Source organism: Rattus norvegicus, chromosome 5 (assembly GCF_021556685.1).
Source record: "Rattus norvegicus strain SHRSP/BbbUtx chromosome 5, alternate assembly SHRSP_T2T, whole genome shotgun sequence".
Taxonomy (NCBI): domain Eukaryota; kingdom Metazoa; phylum Chordata; class Mammalia; order Rodentia; family Muridae; genus Rattus; species Rattus norvegicus.
Window position 1 is genome coordinate 131,260,854 of NC_141538.1, and position 21,886 is coordinate 131,282,739.

Sequence of the window (21,886 nt, forward strand, 5' to 3'; positions counted from 1 at the left end):
TCTATTTCCATTTTTAATTCCTTCAACTGTTTGATTGTGTTTTCCTGGAATTCTTTCAGGGATTTTTGCGATTCCTCTCTGTAGGCTTTTACTTGTTTATTAATGTTTTCCTGTGCTTCCCTAAGTGTGTTCAGGTCTTTCCTGAAGTCCTCCAGCATCATGATCAAATATGATTTTGAAACTAGATCTTGCTTTTCTGGTGTGTTTGGATATTCCATGTTTGTTTTGGTGGGAGAATTGGGCTCCGATGATGGCATGTAGTCTTGGTTTCTGTTGCTTGGGTTCCTGCGCTTGCCTCTCGCCATCAGATTATCTCTAGTGTTACTTTGTTCTGCTATTTCTGACAGTGGCTAGACTGTCCTATAAGCCTGTGTGTCAGGAGTGCTGTATACCTGTTTTCCTCTCTTTCAGTCAGTTATGGGGACAGAGTGTTCTGCTTTCGGGCGTGTAGTTTTTCCTCTCTACAGGTCTTCAGCTGTTCCTGTGGGCCTGTGTCTTGAGTTCACCAGGCAGCTTTCTTGCAGCAGAAAATTTGGTCTTACCTGTGGTCCCGAGGCTCAGGTTTGCTCGTGGGGTGCTGTTCAGGGGCTCTCTGCAGCGGCAGCAACCAGGAAGACCTGTGCCGCCCCTTCCGGGAGCTTCAGTGCACCAGGGTTCCAGATGGTCTTTGGCTTTTTCCTCTGGCGTCCAAGATGTGTGTGCAGGGAGCAGTCTCTTCTGGTTTCCCAGGCCTGTCTGCCTCTCTGAAGGTTTAGCTCTCCCTCCCACGGGATTTGGGTGCAGAGAACTGTTTATCCGGTCTGTTTCCTTCAGGGTCCGGCGGTGTCTGTGGCAGGGGTCCTGCCGCTCCTGGGCCCTCCCCCACGGGAGCCCAGAGGCCTTATACAGTTTCCTCTTGGGCCAGGGATGTGGGCAGGGGTGAGCAGTGTTGGTGGTCTCTTCCGCTCTGCAGCCTCAGGAGTGCCCACCTGACCAGGCGGTTGGGTCTCTCTCTCACCGGGTCTGGGAGCAGAGAGCTGCTGCGGGCCGGGATCCGCGGGTGTGGGACTTCCGGTAAACACAGAACGTGCCCGGTTCTAGAGAAATTCTGCTTCCGTGTGTCCCAAGCTCACCAGGAAGCTTTCTTGCAGCAGAAAATTTGGTCTTACCTGTGGTCCCGAGGCTCAAGTTCGCTCGTGGGGTGCTGCCCAGGGGCTCTCTGCAGCGGCAGCAACCAGGAAGACCTGTGCCGCCCCTTCCGGGAGCTTCAGTGCACCAGGGTTCCAGATGGTCTTTGGCTTTTTCCTCTGGCGTCCGAGATGTGTGTGCAGGGAGCAGTCTCTTCTGGTTTCCCAGGCCTGTCTGCCTCTCTGAAGGTTTAGCTCTCCCTCCCACGGGATTTGGGTGCAGAGAACTGTTTATCCGGTCTGTTTCCTTCAGGGTCCGGCGGTGTCTCCGGCAGGGGTCCTGCCGCTCCTGGGCCCTCCCCCACGGGAGCCCAGAGGTCTTATACAGTTTCCTCTTGGGCCAGGGATGTGGGCAGGGGTGAGCAGTGTTGGTGGTCTCTTCCGCTCTGCAGCCTCAGGAGTGCCCACCTGACCAGGCGGTTGGGTCTCTCTCTCACCGGGTCTGGGAGCAGAGAGCTGCTGCAGGCCGGGATCCGCGGGTGTGGGACTTCCCTTGAGTATTTCTTATATACATTTCGAGTGTTATTCCCTTTCCCAGTTTCCGGGCAAACATCCCCCTCCCCCCTCCCCTTTCTTATCGGTGTTCCCCTCCCCACCCTCCCCCCATTGTCCCCCTCCCCCCAACAGTCTAGTTCACTGGGGGTTCAGTCTTAGCAGGACCCAGGGCTTCCCCTTCCACTGGTGCTCTTACTAGGATATTCATTGCTACCTGTGAGGTCAGAGTCCAGGGTCAGTCCATGTATAGTCTTTAGGTAGTGGCTTAGTCCCTGGAAGCTCTGGTTGCTTGGCATTGTTGTACATATGGGGTCTCGAGCCCCTTCAAGCTCTTCCAGTTCTTTCTCTGATTCCTTCAACGGGGGTCCTATTCTCAGTTCAGTGGTTTGCTGCTGGTATTCGCCTCTGTATTTGCTGTATTCTGGCTGTGTCTCTGAGGATCCAGTTATACCTCTCTTGGGCATATACCCAAAAGATGCCCCAACATATAAAAAAGACACGTGCTCTACTATGTTCATTGCAGCCTTATTTATAATAGCCAGAAGCTGGAAAGAACCCAGATGCCCTTCAACAGAGGAATGGATACAGAAAATGTGGTACATCTACACAATGGAATATTACTCAGCCATCAAAAACAACGACTTTATGAAATTCGTAGGCAAATGGCTGGAACTGGAAAATATCATCCTGAGTGAGCTAACCCAAACACAGAAAGACATACATGGTATGCACTCACTGATAAGTGGCTATTAGCCCAAATGCTTGAATTACACTATGTTAATTCTACTGATTCATGAGAATGAGGGATATTTCCATCTTCTGATATCTTCTTCAATTTTGTTCTCAAGAGTTGAAGTTATTGTTATACAGGTCTTTCACTTGCTTGGTTAGAGTTACTTCCAGATATTTATGTTATTTGTGGCTATTGTGGGGGTATTGTCTCCCTAACTTCTTTTTCAGCCCGTTTATTGTTTGTATAAAGGAAAGCTAATGATTTTTCAAAGTTAATTTTGCAACTAGCCACTTTGCTGAAGTTGTTTATCATCTGTAGGTATTCACTGGTAGAATTTTGGGGGTAATCTTATGTATACTATCATATCATCTACAAATACTGATACTTTGAGTTTTCTCTTTCTAATTCTGCTGTCTTGTTGCTCTACCTAGGACTTTAAGTACAAAATAGAAACAGAAGGAACATTGGTAAACTCATCTATGAGGCCATAGTCACTCTGATACCTAAACCACACAAAGACTTAACACAAAAAGAAAATTTCAGTTCTAATTTTTACTTATGAACATTGATGCAAAAATAATAAAATTCTTACACCCCAAATACAAGAACACATTACCATCACGATCAAGTGGGCTTTGAAATTATGAGCAAAATAAAATTTTTATTCCTCAAGTTTCTCAATTGTATATTTTGATTAAGTTTATATAAAAATAACTGACACAAAAAAACAACCATAAATGTGGGATTAATATTTCTTATTGTTTATGTCTGTGTCAATTAATAAATTTTGAAGTTTCTTGTTTTTTATTCTATTTCATTACATTTTTATTATAGTAAAATATAGATCTAAAGCACTGGGGGCTAGAGAGATGGCTTAGAGTTTCAGTGCATTTGCTGCTCTTCCAGACAATTCATTGCCTTCTGCCATTTTTTGAACCAGGTCCACATGTATTATAGAGACATACATGCAAATTATTCATACATATTAAGTACATAAAATCTTTCATTTGCTGAATTTAAGTAAATAGTATATGCTTTCATAAAGTATGCAAAACTTTTCAACAATAAGATAAAATTTGACTCCCAGAAGTCTCTTTCAATTTTTTCAAATCAAAAATACAAGTTATTGACATTTTGCAAAGCATAGTATAATATTTGGGATGCAGAGGCAGAAAGTGTCAGTAAAAGGTAAGACATTTGTCTTTTCTGATGTGAAACTGCATGATCCCTAGAGGGAGAAATTTATTGGAAAAGTAATTCTGAAATAAAGGGCATGAACAATATGCTATATGAACACAGAGGGCTCTCTAGCTTCGTTATAATGGAAAGATAAGGCAGTACTTCCTGGGGAAGATTCCATTCCTGTAGATCTGCAGCCTGAATAGAACATTCCACAAGGAAACAGGGCATGTGTGTATCTAGTCACAGGCAGGTTTACTATAAACAGAGGCCTTTCAAGTGCTGACTGACAGGGATGTTGTGGCAGTCATCTCAAAGAATGGCAGCGTTGTTAGTGACATGCATAATATTTCTAAAATTATAGTTTCTTTTAAATAAAGTTATGAACAAATTAAATGTAAAATTTCTTGAGTTTTACTTTAGTTGTGGTTAGGAAAAAATTGTAGAATTCTTTGTATTTGTATGCAAACAGAGATGGGTTCTAAGCTCACATAATTGTAAATGAACTTACTAAATAAATTAACATCTGATATTGAATTTGGAGGTCATACAAGACTCTCTTCTTTTTAGTACACCTGTCATTCCTGACTCCCACAAGGTAGACACCATCAGTGTTCCTCTGTTTCATTCAAACAAACTAAAATGTTGCAAGTTTACAAAGTAATCATTGTTCATTACATTTTCACTGATAGTCTATTTCACAGAATATAGACATGCCACAGAGGTAGTGTATGTTCTGTTTCAGACTGCTGCATTAAAATGAATATCTCAATGAATTAAAATGAACTATCTACAATACTTTTTTTTCAGTGCGTTAGAAATGTTATTTTATATCATATTGATTGTGCCACTCATTTGCAGTATATGCGTGTATATTAAATTATTTTATTACTAAAAATGCTAACAATGATCTGAGTAAGTTGCAGTTTCTGCATTGGGGGCTGTTTGGCCCCAGTGGTGATAGTTGCTGAGTGATTATGAGGTACATGGTGGAGACTAGTTTGTGTGGCTCTACTAGTTTCTTAAGCAAGGCAACTGAAATCTGACATTGATGGACTCTTGTTAAGATTTCTTGTCACTATGGTAGCACTTTCTTGTAATCCCAGCACATGAGAGGCCAAGACATAAGGATTTTGAGATACTCTGGGATACAGAGTCAGTAGCTGTCTCAAGTAAACAAAACAAGAAAATGTGAAACAAAACATCATCATCAGAAAAGTTACCTTTGTAGAATGCAGTCTGTTGCTACCATTTTGCCCAAACTAAGTCTAAAAATTGGAATACTGCTATTAACTATTCATGAAATAATCTAAATTTTTAGTTTTTATTTAGTGATGTTGATAACCTTTCATCAAAGCAGATTCTGGCCCAGGCATGGTGGCACATGCCTTTACTCCCAGCCTTTTTGGTAGGGAAGGCAGGTGGATCTCTATGAATTTGAAGCCGGTTTGGTCTACAGAGAAAGCTTTGGATAGACAGTTCTATAGAGAGAGACCTTGTCTCCAAAACCAAACATACTAAACCAAAACATAAGCAAAGCAGATTCCATTTCAAGAAAGCACATTTTTTTTCTTACCCATTAGAAAGAAATCCTCACTTCTTCAGATTTTTGTCTCACTGGGTATATTAGGGAAGTCCAATGGATACATTTTTTTTTTTTTTTTTTTTTTATTAACTTGAGTATTTCTTATATACATTTCGAGTGTTATTCCCTTTCCCGGTTTCCGGGCAAACGATACATTTTTTTCAATTGAGGTTTCTTCTTCCTTTTTAATTCATCTTAATTAAAAGTATGCTGTATAGTAATTTTTATATCTGCTCACTTTTCCATCTGTCTCTGTTTAATTTTTTTAGGTAGTATATTTTATTGGGACATATTCATTGTGCATGGTATTAGTTTTAATAAGTATATTTTCATGCACTCATGTATCTTGAGATTTATATTTTTGCCCCAGTTTACTTTTTGTTGTTGTTATAAAACACTGAGCAAAAGTGACTTGGGTAGGAAAGCATTTACTGGGTTTTAGCACACTTCTCAGTCTGTCATGCAGTGGTCTAAGAACAGGAATGCCAACGGAGTCTCAAGCATGACTGTAGGAACACCTTGTTTGCCTGCTGCTCATGGCTTGCTCAGCTCACTTTCTTATATAACCCAGGGCTGCCTGCCCAGTGGTGCATCCTGCAGAGCAGACAGGGTCTCTCCACATCAATCCTCAATCAAGAAAATATCCTTCTGGCTGCAGGCCAGCCTGATTTTCTCAATTGGGGTTTCATTTTCCTGGATGACTCTAGTTCATGTAAAGTTGACAAAAACCAGAACAAGCCCAATCCACCTGCCCTTTCATTTCTCCCCACTCCTATCTCCTGTTAGTTTCTTATATTCTCCTCAACAGTTGAATAGACCATCTTCCTTCCTTCCTTCCTTCCTTCCTTCCTTCCTTCCTTCCTTCCTTCCTTCCTTCTTTCCTTCCTTTTTCTTAGTAATTTTCCTTTTATTGGATATTTTCTTTATATTTTAAATGTTATCTCCTTTCCTGGTTTCCCCTCTGGCAACCCCCTATCCCATCCCTCCTCTCCCTCCCTTTATAAGGGTGCTCCTCCACCCACTCACACACTCCCTCTCTCCACCCTGCCTTTGAATTACCTACACTGGGGCCCCAAGCCTTCACAGGACAAGGGCCTCGCTCCCATTGATGCCTGACAAGGCCATCATCCTCTGTTTTATGTCTCTGGAGTCATGGATCCCTCCGTGTGCACTCTTTGGCGGGTAGTTTTACTCCTTGGGAGCTCTGGGTAGTCTATTTGGTTGATATTGTTCTTCCTATGGGGGTGCAGTCACCTTCAGCTCCTTTAGTCCTTCCCCTAACTCTTCCATTTGGGTCTCCGGGCTCAGTCTGATGGTTGGCTGTGAGTATTTGCATCTGTCTTAGTCAAATGCTGGCAGAATCTCTCAGGTGACAGCTTTATCAGGCTCCTGTCAGCATGTACTTCTTGGCATCTGCAATAGTGTCTGGGTTTGGTGAGTGTATATGGAATGAATCATTTTTCTTAATGTTTATATGTTCCACAACTTTCTCTTGAATGCTGGATATCTACTGTTAAGACATCAGAAAATTATGTAAAATTATTTTCCTTTAGAATTGATGCACCCGTTTCATTAGTGTAAAGACTCACTTCTTTCCTGTAAATACTCATTTCAGGTTAGTGAGTGCCTCAGCTACTTTCATCCTTTGTTTCTCTCAGTTTGTCACTAGTTTCACGTTCTTCTTGTGTTACCTTATGGAGACAAAAGATGTTGGCTGGAGAGAATGAGAATGTTTCCTCTGTTTCATTCCACTGAATTCTTAGATAATTGTGCCACATAAAAGCCTTTTGTTGTAAAGGCTTATTTGTATCACTTTAGTTATGTATCTGTATGTATCTATATGTAGCGATGTTCACATTGTGTAGTTGTCTTCAAACCAGAGCCACTGGATCCCACCTAGAATAGGTGGTAGTTAGCTACCATTTGTGGATGCTGGGAACCAAACTCTGGACTTCTGTAAGAGCAATACATGCTCTATACGTCTGAGCTGTCTCTCTAGCCCCACAGAAAGATTGATATCCATGTTTCTGCCCATACTATGAAAGTAGATTACTATTGCTTACTGTGTGCAGTGTCCCTGTACTCATGTCCTCTCAGATCTAGATAGGTCCATTTACCCTGGGAGGAAGTTTTGATCTTAGGTATTTTTCCTTTAGAACCGAAATACTTTGTGAGTTTTATTGATCAAAGACTTTTTTCTTCTATCTGTCTGTCTGTCTGTCTATCTATCTATCTAATCCTGTTCCAATGACTTTTTGCCTTTTCTACTTGTGTTGAAGAATTTTCTTTTATTATTTCCTTTCTAAAATGACTCTCAGTCTTACACTAAATTTTGTAAGATTTTTTGTTTTCTCCCATAGTGGAATATGGCATTGTTTCTCATAAGAGATGCTGACTGTGGTAGAATTTTATAAATTTCTGTAATATAGAGTCACTCTTCTTATGCAGGCATGTAGCTAGCACAAAGGGCCTGTTTCTGAACTAGTGTCCTGGTCCTACACTTTCTCCAAAATCTCTAGTTAGATGGTAAGGAAGCATCTTCAAGCAGAAGTGGATTCCTAGTGTGTCTGTGACTCCTACTGGTTTTATGTTCTCATATTCTTGTATTTCATCTTTAATTTTAAAAAAGTATTTTTCTCATTTGTATAGGATTCAGTACTTCTTCTTAAGTCTTGTAATAGAAAATTAATTTCTTACAGCTCACTTTTTATTATCGAGGCATTATTTTTATTTCATACAAAATTTTTGCTTGACCTACAGTCCCAGTTCTGTGGTAGAGTTGAAAAATTATGGCTTTATGTTTCTCTGGGATTTTTCTTGCTACAAGCAATGGACAATTCATTTTTTTTTATTTGAAGTAGAATTAACTTCTGAAAAATCAGTTTCTCTCAGTTCTTAGATTATTTTGGTGATAGAACATTCAGACCCTGTAGTGATGTTTGTAGAAGAATTCCCTCATTCACAGTAAAGAAACGTATTTATGATGGGTTATAATAATAGTCATTACTCAGCTGGTTTTCAGCTACTTTGTGAGTTCTTCTTCCTACCTTCATCCTCTCTTAAACCCTTTGTTTCACCCCTTATTACTGGATAGGAGAGAAGAAAGGATAGAGAGGAAGAAGGAGGGGAAGAGATTCCTGAATGAAGTCAGGAGTCTGAAAGGCGGCACATTATTATTACACTCCTTCTGCTGATTAGGGAGTTTCTTGGGACAGTTTGATTTTTGCTGCCAGGATATCTTTTTTTTTTTTAAATTCCTTCTCGTTTCTTCTTTGCGCATGAGTACTTAACTAGCCATGACCAACAGCAACCATTGTTGGTTGCAACAACTCACTCCTGCCTCTCAGCTCTCAGCATTTATATATATTTTCTAAAAAGTCCCTAGAATTCCAATCATTACACAATCACAGAAAATATCTGCAGCTAGCATAATCATGCCCTGCTAAGGCATGAGGCAAATCATAGTCAGCTGTTCTGGGCAATCTGAAATAGCCCACATTCCACACCTTGAATTAAAACAAACACACATTCTTATAATATTTCTATGTTTCTCTTTTAAGAAACCAAAACTCCAAAATTGTCACTACAATTCAGTCTCCTGAACATAGTTTAGATTTCAGTTGTGATGCTAGATAGCATTAAATCTAAATATAGAACAATCTTGGAAGGCGAATCAACTATTCTATTCTCATTTTTAGAGGGTCCAATCTTAGTAAGTGATAGAGCTAAGATTTCAAATTAACCTCAAATTACATCCTATTATTAGATTTCTATTGCAAAATACACTTAAATTTCTGTTTAATACTACTGCTTTTTGTTTGTTTGAACAGGCAATGATACAGGAAATGAGGATGCCATTGGAGGGAATGTGAACAAGTACATAGTGCTTCCAACTGGTTACTCTGGACAGCCCAAGAGAGGACATCTTACCTTTGATGCTTGCTTTGAAAGCGGTAGGTGTAGTAAAAAGTCTTGTTTGTGAGTTTGTCTAAGAAGGCTGCTTTCTCATAATCTAATTCCGTCTGATCAATCACTGTGATTCAGTCCACTTAGTTTTTCACCATAATGGAACCTCTTTTTTGGAGAAAAGTTAGTTCTGAAGGAGTTAGGATTAACTGGGAAACATTGGACTTTCACTACTCTATATTATTAAATATGTAATATGGTGCTGCTATTTTGGAATAACACTGACATTATTTGGCAATGTTCTACATTTTAATTCTTTGAATGTCTACTTTATGCTACATGAGTTTGAGACAGTCATAGAATATGGTCTTTTGGAAATAAGTTTCTCCATATATTTTTTAAAAAAACAATGACTAATTTTAATGATAGTATAAAATATGTCTAGAACTATTAGCAAAGTATGTTTTCATATAAACAAAAGTAAAAAGCAATCATTTCAATTAGGAAACATTTGGATAAAAGAAATAACAGAAATAACAATTTCTCATAATTCAAAGATGTGTGAATTAGGCTGGCAATACTGGATTTTCACTGCTCCATATAATCAAATATGTAATAATGATATTGCTGTTCTGCAATAAAACTAGTGTTAATTGACAATATTATTTTTTTCTTTGAATTTCTACTCTGAACGGGTGGAATCAAGTGTTCAATGATTATACCCTTGTTTCTGGTGATTTGTTATTGAATTTTGTGTTTATTGGCTTAGAGAAACATCCCAAATTTGGATTTTATCTTAATATGGTATTTTCTATGTTTGTATATCCCTACTTGCCACTTTTCATAAAGAGGCCAGTCATTGTATTATTTGTTCTTAATGATTTCAAACTTGAGTACTTGTCTCCCAGTAAAGTTATATTGTAAGATACTTGGTATGAAAGTTTCAATATTAATATCAAATTTGAGAGGACACAACCTACTCATTGCATTTCTTTTTGTCAAACTTGCATATTGTCCACATAATTAGGAACAGTACTTTCTATATTTCTCAAGCTCGTAACTGTACCTTTTCCTGGTTTCTACTTGATTCTGAAAAAGTATCTTTTATTGCATTTACCTTAGTGATGGACCCAAAGGCCCTTTACAATAACACCAATATTATGAAAGTGGAAATTTTGATTAATTTACCAATTGAGTGTTTTGATTTAGTAACAACCTGATAAAGTACCTATTTATTTTAGAGAATTTCTTTTCCTTGGGAGCAATCCAGGTTTTTATACCTTACCAGAAGGCTTTGTGTAAGAAATTTTCCAACATGACAACATAATTACTGAATTATTAATACCTGTTTTATAACATGCAGACAATTGGTTGTATCAATTACATCTGTTATAATATCCAGAAACAGCCTCTCAAACATATTTAATCTGAGTCACTTCTTTCAATTTAACTATCACATAAGTTTAACTGTCGTGGGAGAAACAGCAGACAGGGTCCTTTATTTGGATGGGTACATAAAATACATGATATGAGGTCTTAGGATCTTACGTAAATTTACATAAATATAGTGGTTGATTTTCTGGGGTCCAGTTCTATGATGTAGATAAACCCAGTATTAAAAGCATATAGTAATTCTTCCTAATGGGGTTATATGTAAACATCATTGCAATAATATATTCCATTAGAATATAATTTATAACATCCTTTCCAGTAGGCTGAGAGATATTGTTAACCATTTATTGGTGAACACAATCCAGAAGACACTTAAAATAATTTGTTTGACGTATTCAAAATCCATAAGATATAGTTTAATTCAAGAATTTATTTAGGCTGTTTAACACAGGATATAAGACTGCTTTTCTTCTGGTCAAATCTTGTATTTTAACAAAAATTTAAAAAAATTTAAAAAAATCTTGTATGTATAAGTTATTATGTTATAAACTTACTCTGAGGTGTCTACAACCTTTTGGCATTATGACAAAACACTGTCATCTTTAATGTTCATAGTGTCCCACAGTGTTCCATGAGTCTGAGGTGCAGGAATATTTTGTATCTGTAGGGACTAGGGTTACCAGTTTCAGTTCTCCACAGTGGTCTCTGTTTATTGCAAAGAAAATTTTTCTTGATAATAAGGACAAATGCTTAAAAACTGTTGTTAAGGATTATGGTGTTTTGGTAATTAGTGATTGTGGTTCTCCTTCAATAACTGTGACTTCAGTCAAACTGGATAGCTAACTAGGTTTACAGTAATAGGCATAATTTCTCTCTTGTATAAAATTTTTTATTGGATATATTTAAATTTACATTTCAAATGTTATCCCCTTTCCTGGTTTCCCATCCATAAACCGCATCCCCTACCGTCTCCCCTTCTCCACCTCCTCACTCTGACATTCCTTTACCCTGGGCGGGTCCAACCTTGGCAGGACCAAGAGCTTCTCCTCCCATTGGTGCCCAACAAGGCCATCCTCTGCTACATATGCAACTGGAGCCATGGGTCTGTCCATGTGTACTCTTTGGATGATGGTTTAGTGCTTAGGAGCTCTGATTGGTTGGTATTGTTGTTTTTATGGGGTTGCAAACCCCTTCAGCTCATTCAATCCTTTCTCTTTTCCAATGGGGACCCTGTTCTCGGTTCAATTGTTGGCTGCCAATATCCACCTCTGTATTTGTCATGCTCTGGCAGAGCCTCTCAGGAGACAGCTATATCAGACTCCTGTCAGCATGCACTTCTTGGCATCAGTAATATTGTCTATGTTTGGTGGCCATGTGTGTATGGGCTGGATCCCCAGGTAGGGCAGTCTTTGGATGACCTTTCCTTTAATCTCTGCTCCAAACTTTGTCTCTATATTTCCTCCTATAAATACTTTTGTTCCCCCTTCTAAGAAAGAGTGAAGCATTCGCACTTTCGTCATCCTTCTTCTTGAGCATCATGTGATCTGTGGATTGTATCTTGGGTAATTTGAGCATTTGGGCTAATATTCACTTATCAGTGAATGCATACTAGGTAGGTGTGTGTGTGTGTGTGTGTGTGTGTGCGCGCGCGTGTTTGTGCCTCACTCAGGATGATATTTTCTAGCTCTATCCATTTGCCTATGAATTTCATGAAGTCACTATTTTTAATAGCTGATTAGTACTCCATTGTGTAGATGTACCACATTTTCTGTATCCATTCCTCTGTTGAAGGGCATCTGGGTTCTTTCCAGCTTCTGACTATTATAGATAAGGCAGCTATGAACACAGTGGAACATGTGTCCTTGTTATATGTTGGAGCATCTTTTGGGCATATGCCCAGGAGCGGTATAGCAAGGTCCTCAGGTAATACTATGTCCAATTTTCTGAGGAACCTCCAGACTGGTTACTACAGTGGTTATACCATTCTGAAATCCCACCAACAATGGAGGAGTGTTGCTCTTTCTCTACGTCCTCACCAGCACCTGTTGTCACCTGAGTTTTTGAACTTAGTTATTCTGACTGGTGTGAGGTGGAATCTCAGGGTTGTTTTGAGTTGCAAGTCCCTAATGACTAAGGATGTTGAACATTTATTTAGGTGCTTCTCAGCCATTCAATATTCCTCAGTTGAGAATTCTTTTTTTTTTTTTTGGTTTGTTTAGCTCTCAATTTTTACTAGGGTTATTTGATTCTCTGGAGTCTAACTTCTTGAGTTCTTTATATACATTGGATATTAGCCCTCTATCAGATGTAGGATAGGTAATCTTTTCCTAAGCTGTTGGTTGTCATTTTGTCCTAATGACAGTGTCCTTTGCCTTACAGAACTTTTCCAGTTTAATGAGGTCCCATTTGTTGATTCTTGATCATAGAGCATAAGCCATTGGTGTTCTGTTCAGGAAATTTTCCCCAGTGCCTATGTGTTCGAGGTTCTTCCCCACTTTTTCTTCTAATAGTTTGAGTGTATCTGGTTTGATGTGGAGGTCCTTGATCCACTTGGACTTGAACTTTGAACAGGGCAATAAGAATGGATTGATTTGTATTCTTCTACATGCTGACCACTAGTTGAATCAGCACCATTTGTTGAAAAGGCTGTCTTTTTTCCAATGGATGGTTTTACTTCCTTTGTCAAAGATCAAGTGACCATAAGTGTGTGGGTTTTTGGGTCTTCAGTTCTATTCCATTGATCTACCTGCCGGTCTCTGTACCAACACCAAGCAGTTTTTATCACTATTACTCTGTAAGGCAACTTGAGGTCAGGGATGGTGATTCCCCCAGAAGTTCTTTTATCATTGAGGATAGTTTTCACTATCTTGGGTTTTTTATTATTTCAAATGAATTTGCAAATTGCTCTGTCGAACTCTATGAAGAATGGAATTAGAATTTTGATATGGACTGCATTGAATCTGTAGATTGCTTTTGACAAGATGACCATTTTTACAATATTAATCTTGCCAATCCATTAGCATGGGAGATCTTCCCATCTTCTGTGATTTTGTTCAATTTCTTTTTTCAGAGACTTGAATTTCTTGTCATACAGATCTTTCACTTGCCTGTTTATAGTCACACCATTGTATTTTATATTATTTGTGCCTATTGTGAAATGGGTCACTTCCCTAATTTCTTTCTCAGTCCTTTGAGTAGAGGAAGGCTACTTGGGTTAATTTTATATCCAGCCACTTTGCTGAAGTTGTTTATCAGGTTTAGGAGTTCTCTGGTGGAACTTTTGGGATCACTTAAGTATACTATCATATCATCTGCAAATACTGATATTTTGATGTCTTCTTTTCCAATTAGTATCCCCTTAATCTCCTTTACTTTTGTCTGCTTGCTCTGGCTATGACTTTGAGTACTATATTGAATAGTTAGGGAGAGAGTGGGCAGCCTTGTCTAGTCCCTGAATTTAGTGGGATTGCTTCAAGTTTCTCTCCATTTAGTTTGATGTTAGCTACTGATTTGCTGTATATTGCTTTTACTATTTTTGGGTATGGGCCTTGAATTCTTGATCTTTCCAAGACTTTTAAGATAAAGCGGTGTTGAATTTTGTCAAATACTTTCTCAGCATCGAATAAGATGATCATGTGCTTTGTTTTCCCCTTTGAGTTTGTTTATATAGTGGATTATGTTGATGATTTCCATACATTGAACCATCCCTGCATCCCTGGGATGAAGCATATTTGTTCATGGTGGATGATGGTTTTGATGTGTTCTTGGATTCTTTTTGTGAGAATTTTATTGAGTATTTTTGCATCAATATTCAGAAGGGAAATTGGTCTGAAGTTTTATTTCTTTATTGGGTCTTTGTGTTGTTTAGGTATAATGGTAATTGTAGTTTCATAGAAGGAATTGGGTAATTTTTCTTCTGTTTCTATTTTGTGGGATAGTTTGGATAGAATTGGTATTATGTCTTCAATTAAGATCTGATAGAATTCTCCACTAAACTCATCTTGTCCTGTGCTGTTTTTGGTTGGGAGACTTTAATAACTGCTTCTAATACTTTAGGAGTTATGGGACTGTTTAGATGGTTTATCTGATCCTGATTTAAGTTTGGCACTTGGTATCTGTCTAGAAAATTGTTCATTTCTTCCAGATTTTCCAGTTTTGTTGAATATAGGTTTTTGTAGTAGGATTCGATGATTTTTTAAAATTTTCTTCAGATTCTGTTGTTATATCTCCCTTTTCATTTCTGATTTTCTTAATTTGGTTACACTCTCTGTGACCTCTGGTTAGTCTGGCTAAGGGTTTATCTATCTTGTTGATTTTCTCAAAGAACCAGCTCCTGTTTTTTTTGATTCTTTGTAAAGTTTTTGTTTCTACTTTGTTGATTTCAGCTCTGAGTTTGATTATTTCCTGCCTTCTACTCCTCCTGGGTGTATTTGCTTCTTTTTGTTCTAGAGCTTTTAGGTGTGCTGTCAAGCTGGTGATGTATGCTCTCCCCTGTTTCTTTTTTGGAGGCACTCAGAGCTGTGAATTTTCCTCTTAGCACTGCTTTCATTGTGTCGCATAAGTTTATTTATGTTGTGCCTTCATTTTCATTAAATTCTAAGAAGTCTTTAATTTCTTTCTTTATTTTTTCCTTGACCAAGTAAAAGATAATATGGAATAGTGACTGTTATTTCTTGTTATTTTTGTTTTAGAAGTATAATTATGTTTGTGTGACTCCCTTTTGGGTTTGTTTGCTTTTTTAGGGTGCAGTTTCCCTTCTTCTGTTTGAATTTTCCATCTATTATACTATGTAGGCCTGGATTTGTTGGAAGTTATAAATTTAATGTGTTCCTGAATTCTGTTTACAAGTGTTTGATTGAGAAATTTTGCCTCTATTTCCATTAAACAAGTTCAGAAAGTAGAACTGGTAAGACTTGTTATCAATTATCAAATGTGTTGCTGAAGTGAATCTGTCTTGACTATGTGACCACAAGATCAAGGGTAGGAATGGACACTCAGCATCAAAGTGACCAGATGCAGTCAAAACTTGATCAACAGTTGGTTTCTATGTACCTACTGGAGGCAGGATACAAAGGTGACCCAGTGAGTCTATTTACTCTCTGGGGACTGTGGTTTTTCTGCTCCAGGTAATCTCTGGAATCATTACACCACCGACTCCAGTTCTTCTAGTGACTGCTATCACCTCAGAAATTACAAATCCAAACACTCAGTGACCTTACTGACCACTAGAACTAAAGCTCCAGTCTTTGACAGACTATGTGATCATTGTAGCTAGCACTTGGGCTCTTCACTGACCTCTGAATTCACTAGACTGGAGTTCTAGTTCCAGGTTTCTGACCTACATGAGGCAGAGTCATGGTCTGAGAAGATGGAGGACAGGTGGACTGGTACTCTTGGGTCCTTCAGTATGGAAATCAGTATGGAGGTTCCTCAAAAAGATAGAAATTGAACTACCCAATGAACTACCCTATGATCTAGATATACCACTCATAGTGTATACCCAAAGGATTATATATCCAATTACAATGATATTTGCTCACCCATGCTAACTCCTGTTCTATTGATAAACGTAGGAAATGGTAACAGCTTGGATGTCCATCAACTGATAAATGGATAAAGAATATGTGGTACTGATACATAATGGGATTTCATTAAGGTGTTAAGAAAAATGAGATTATGAAATTTGCAGGTACTGCAATCCTATTTAGAAACTTTCTGCTTGTGCATGTAAGTTGATAATACTACTTCATTTTTCTTGTAGCTGATTTAGAGTAGCTGATCCTGAAAGTGATCCTGTCTTGACTATGTGACCTGATACTGTTGGTTTCTAGAACTCTTGCATTCTTCTGCAGTCATCTACCTCAATATGCAGTTATATGTTTATTGTTTTGGCTCTATTTGTGAAAGAATAAGTGAGTTCTGGGTACGTCTATTCAGTCACCTTGCCTACCTTGATATTTGAATACATCCATATATATGATACATTTAAAGTAGCATGCCCATCCCTTCATAGAAATACCTCTTTTCCTAAAACACTTAAATTCTATTCATTCACAAAAGTTCAAGTATATAATTTTTTGTTAGTGGTGTGTAATGCCGTGTAGAGTAATTGTCTTTATTGTAGTATAGAGGTTCTTATTTTCCCACAAAACATATCTGCTCTTCAGTAACCAAGTGTTTTGTTATTTAAAAAGAGAACCTCTTCAGATGTATTCTGAAGAGTTTGGTGGGTTATATTGCAATAATTGTTGTTATTATATTAAACAAGAGGCTAGAGATACACATGTACATTAGAACAATGACCCAGTGAAGGTGGAGACAGAAATTTGATCAATGTAGATATAAGCCAAGGGATTATAAGGACTCATGACAACTATATTGCAGGCAGGATGGATTTATTACAGGAGACCAGAAAATCCATTATCTAGCTATATTTTCCAAAAGGACCCAGAGGACTCTTCTTTTACAACAGCAATAAAAACAGACCAGTAGAATGGACATTAGTATCATTGAGAAATTCATGGATGTCTGTCTTCTGCAGACTAAAACTGGCAATAGAAATTCTACATGAAATTTATTTCTGGTTTCCAAGTCTCAAAAGACAAAATAGGATTCCATATGATCATTACTATTTTTTGATAGCTCTTAACCCCTGTACTGCTAATTGTGGTGTTTGATTGCTCTCCCAGGAGCCACTATAGACAAGTGTTACACTCAGATGCCTTAACTAACCTTACAATTCTAATTCATAGCAATGATTTCTTGTCATGGTATATTTCTCTCCTAGTCCATAACCTTCAGAATCTGTTTACTGTTATACATTCCCTTTCTATCTAGTGTTACAAATTGGTTAGATATTACAGACTCTTTAGGTAAAATTTTGAAAATTTTGAGTATTTTAAGCTATTTTCTTAATGTAATAGGGTCTTGCCTCACTTACTCCCAAAACTGACTCAAATTAATGGTGTGGAAGTATTTCAGGTCCTATTTCTGAATAGCACACTACCTAATTAAATAGTGCTTTATGGCACTAGAGAGATGACTCTTCAAATGAGAGCACTGGTTGTTTTCTAGAGGACCAGAATTCAACGCACAGTTCCATTTCTTGAGGATCTCATGCTCTCTTCTGCTCTTCTTCAGCACCAGGTACATATGTGTTGCACAGATCTACATGCATGTAAAACACCCATACACATAAAGTAAAGTAATAAGCATTTAAAAAGAAAATAGTGTCCTAAAATAATAATTTTACTTTATCATTATGTTCGATGAGTCTAGTGTACAGACAGAATATGTTAGAAGATATCTTGTCTTTGCTTCACAGTGTTTAGGATTTCAGAAGAGAAAACATTTAGCTATTGATTAAAAGAGTTGAGCTCTAGGGACATTAGAAGACATAATCTCTCACATGTCTATCACTTGATATTAAATATCAGTATTAGAGTACTATGTATGTAGCTTATCCCTATGGCTTTATTTCTTCACAATATGTTGAGTTGCGGTAATTGGACTCTGCATATAACACAATGCGTGTTACAGTGAACATGGTCGAAACAGCAGTTCTTTTTGTGAATTATCTTGGAAATCAAATATGCAAATCAATAATTGCAAGCTCATAACATCTGCCTGATATGTATTAATATTAAACAAGATATGAGCAAAGATAATTCTCATATGGGAGACAAATGGGAGAACATGTTTTTATACTCTTAGTACATTATTAGTGTTTGGACTGTAACAATAAAAACACCATAGATTATGTGTATTAAATAAGAAACATTTCTCTCACAGGTCTGGAGGTTAGAAAATCTATGTTTGAGGCCCCTGGCATCTTCAATGTCTGTTAATGGTCTCCATTTTCATTCTTCAGGGTGTTTTCACTATTCCCTCATAATGAAAAACAAGGGTAAGAGGACTCTGAGAGGGTACTTGTATGTAAACACTAATTCTATTCATAAGTGCTTCACATTTATGGCCTAATAGTTCCTTAAAGACACTGTGCCCTAAGACTGTCACTTCTCAGTATATGACCTTTTGTTAGGGAAATACACAGATATTAAATAAACAATAAAGACAGTAAGGTAGGAGAGAATGCTATTTGGGGCAGTCCACATTACTGTGAGCATATTGAATGATGTACTTGACCTTTCTATGTCATGTTTTGTAGGCTAAAGAAATAGAGTGCTCTGTTTGTCTTAATAGTAATAACTATCAAACTTAAAGAAATATTTTGAGTATTAGTTAATGATGTACCATATAGCTTTATATGAAAGGATAACATTGTTTGAAACATGATGAACTATATTTCAGTTCTATCTTGAATAGTTTCTCTTAGGAATTACTTGATGTATTTATTTTAAAATAGAGAAGATTATTCCCAAAGACTTAAAAAAATGACCAGGTATACTTACCATTTAAAAGTATCTAGATGTTTGGTGTTTTCTGTTCTTTTTTCTTTTAATTAAAATATAATTACATTTCTTGTATATTCAATGTACTAACCCTCTGTCAGATATATAACTACTAAAGATTTTCCCCATTTAATTGTTGCCTCTTCACTTGAATGATGGTGTCCTTTGCTATTTCACAAGGTCCCATTTATTAATTTATGCTCTTATGCCTGTGCTTCTGGGGTTTTGTTCAGACTCTTTTTTGGCACTTTTTAATTGAAGTGTATTCCACACTTTCTCCTGTACCAGATTCAGGTATCTCATGTCTTATTTTGAGTTCTTTGATCCATTTTGATCCATATGGAGTTGAGTTTTGTACAAGGTGAAAGATAAGGTCATAGTTTCATTTTTTAAAATGTATTTTTCTTTAATATTTTTGTTTTATTTTACAGTCCAGAAGTTATCCCCATCTTGGTTCACCTCTGACTGTTCCTTATCCCATACTTCCCCTTCCCTCCAACCCTCCCCTCCCCGCACCCCTCCCCAAGTCTCCAAGAGGATGTCCTCAGCACCTCACCCGCCACCAGACTTTGACTTCCCCACTCCCTACTTCCTGAGGCCCAAAGTCTCTTTCTTTTCTTTTATTGGACTCTTTTTATTTACATTTCAAATGTTATTCCCTTTCCTGGTTTCCCAGACATAAGTCTCCTATCTCATCCCCCTCCCATTCTTCTATAAGAGGGTCCAACCTTGGCAGGACCAAGAGTTTCTCCTTCCATTGGTGCCCAACAAGGCCATCCTCTGCTACATATGCAGCTGGAGCCATGGGTAGTGGTTTAGTCCCTGGGAGCTCTGGTTGGTTGGCATTGTTGTTCTTATGGTGTTCAAGGTACCTTCAGTTCTTCTTTCAATCCTTTCTCTAGTTTTGAGGGTTAGGTGCATCTTCTCTCATGGTGACCAGACCAGGCAGTCCTCTGTTGTATATGTGTTGGGGGCCTCATATCAACTGGTGTTTGCTGCCCGGTTGGTGACTCAGTATCTGAGAGCTCTCAAGGGTTCAGGTTAGTTGAGACTGCTGGTCTTCCTATGGAGTCACCCTCTATCTCAGCTTCTTCCAGTCTTTCCCTAATTCAACCACAGAGTCCCTGGATTCTGTTCATTGATTGGTTGTTAAATATTTACATACGACTCTTTCAGCTGCTTGTTGAGCCTCTGCAAACTGGTACAACCACTCTGGAAATCAATGTAGAGGTTCCTTAGAAAATTGAAATAGATCTACCTGAAGACACAGCTATACCACTCTTGGGCATATACCCAAAAGATGCTCCACCATGCCACAGGAGCATGTGTTCCATTATGTTCCTAGTGGTCTCATTTGTGATAGCCAGAAGCTGGAAACAACCCAGATGTCCCCAACAGGAGGATGGGTACAGAAAATGTGGTTCATTTACACAATGGAATACTATTTAGCTATTAAGAATTATGACATCCTGAGTTTTGCAGGCAAATTTGAGGAACTAGAAAATATCCTGAATGAGGTAACTCAGACCCAAAAGGACATACATGGTATGTTCTCACTAACAAGTGGAAATTAGCCAAACCCAGGATATAATCTACAGAACTCAAGAAGGTTAACAAGCTGAAGGGCCCAAGTGAGGATGCCTCAGTCCCACTTGGGAGGGAGAAGAAAGCAATCATGGGAGGCAAACCTGGGAGATGAGAGACTCTCAGGACTCAAAGGGAGGGATCCTAGATGAAATGCCCAACAGTGAGGAGACAGAACGTGTCCAGTAGAAAGGCAGGGTATCAAGTGGAGGGATAGAATTGCCATCCCACAGTCAAAGCTCTGACCCATAATTGTTCCTGTCTGAAAGAACTGCTGGGACAAAAATGGAGATGAGCCTGAGGGAACAACAGAGGTCCAGTGACAGGCCCAAATTGAGATCCAGATCAAGGGGAGGCACTAAGGCCCGACACTATTACTGATGCTATGATGTGCTCACAGACAGGAGCCTAGCACAGTTTCATTCTACTTTGAGATTTCACCTTATCTCAGTCACACTGTCTAATATAAAGAAATGACAAACATATGTTGGTATGGATCTGGAAAAATGAGAACACTCAATCACTGTTGGTAGGATTACAACTGGCGTAGCCATTGTGGAAATCAAAAAGCTACAAATGGATCTACTATATGGTCCAGCTGTACAGCTCTTGGATCCATCCATGCTCATTGCACAATAGGTAGGAAATGTATGTCCATAAACTGATGAATGTATAACGAAAACAGTACATTCAGGCGAGAGAGTGTTATTCAACTGTTCAGGATAATGAAAAGATAAAATCTGCAAGTAAATGAATGGGACTGAATAATCATTACGGGTGTGGAAAACCTAGACCTAGAAAGACAAATGTCACAAGAATCGTTTTGTTTAAATGTGTGTTTAAGTTGAAATATTAATGGAAATAAGGAAACTCAGGAGGGCCATCAAGTAAGTGTTCAAGAGAGAGCTGGCAGAATGCAGGAAGTGTAGAAAAGGAGGAGGAGTGATGGAGTCAGAAGGGTTAAGTGGGATGGAGAAGTGGAAAGGCGGGGAAGGATATCTAACAGATGACCTGGGAAAAGCTGTATGCAACCCTACAACTCTAGAAGCCTTTACTCTCTATTTTTATCCATCTTTATATATTTGTATTCTATTCATATTTATATAAAAAAGAATTTAAATAAAGTTACCTTGTAATGGGGAAGGGGGAAATGCCCCTCATAGACACCAAGTGCCATTAAATAAAAACTCAAGGAATTGGTTATCTCTTTTGGAGTTGTTAGTCAGTGAGACTCAGAGACTCCCAAACATTATAGAATATTACCATTGGTTTTGGTTACCCTCCAAAGCTTGATGGTGAGGCCCTCATGATGATGAGACATCATGATGATGATGAGACACATCCTACTGGAAACCTAAAACATGGAGAATTTAAGATAGTGTAGACCTGGAAACCTAATCCCTACTGGCTAGCTTTTATAGTGCAGCCTACCCCC

General features: G+C 38.3%; 1 protein-coding gene across 4 annotated transcripts in view; it reads left to right on the forward strand.

Annotated features, from left to right (window-relative positions):
• The window catches only part of Agbl4 (AGBL carboxypeptidase 4), a 1,315,938-nt gene that overhangs the window by 121,884 nt on the left and 1,172,168 nt on the right, over positions 1–21,886 (forward strand). For all 4 annotated transcript variants that reach the window (XM_087659984.1, XM_087659985.1, XM_087659983.1 and 1 more), the window contains 1 exon segment: positions 8,989–9,111. In XM_087659984.1, coding sequence (XP_087516110.1) covers positions 8,989–9,111 — 123 coding nt within the window.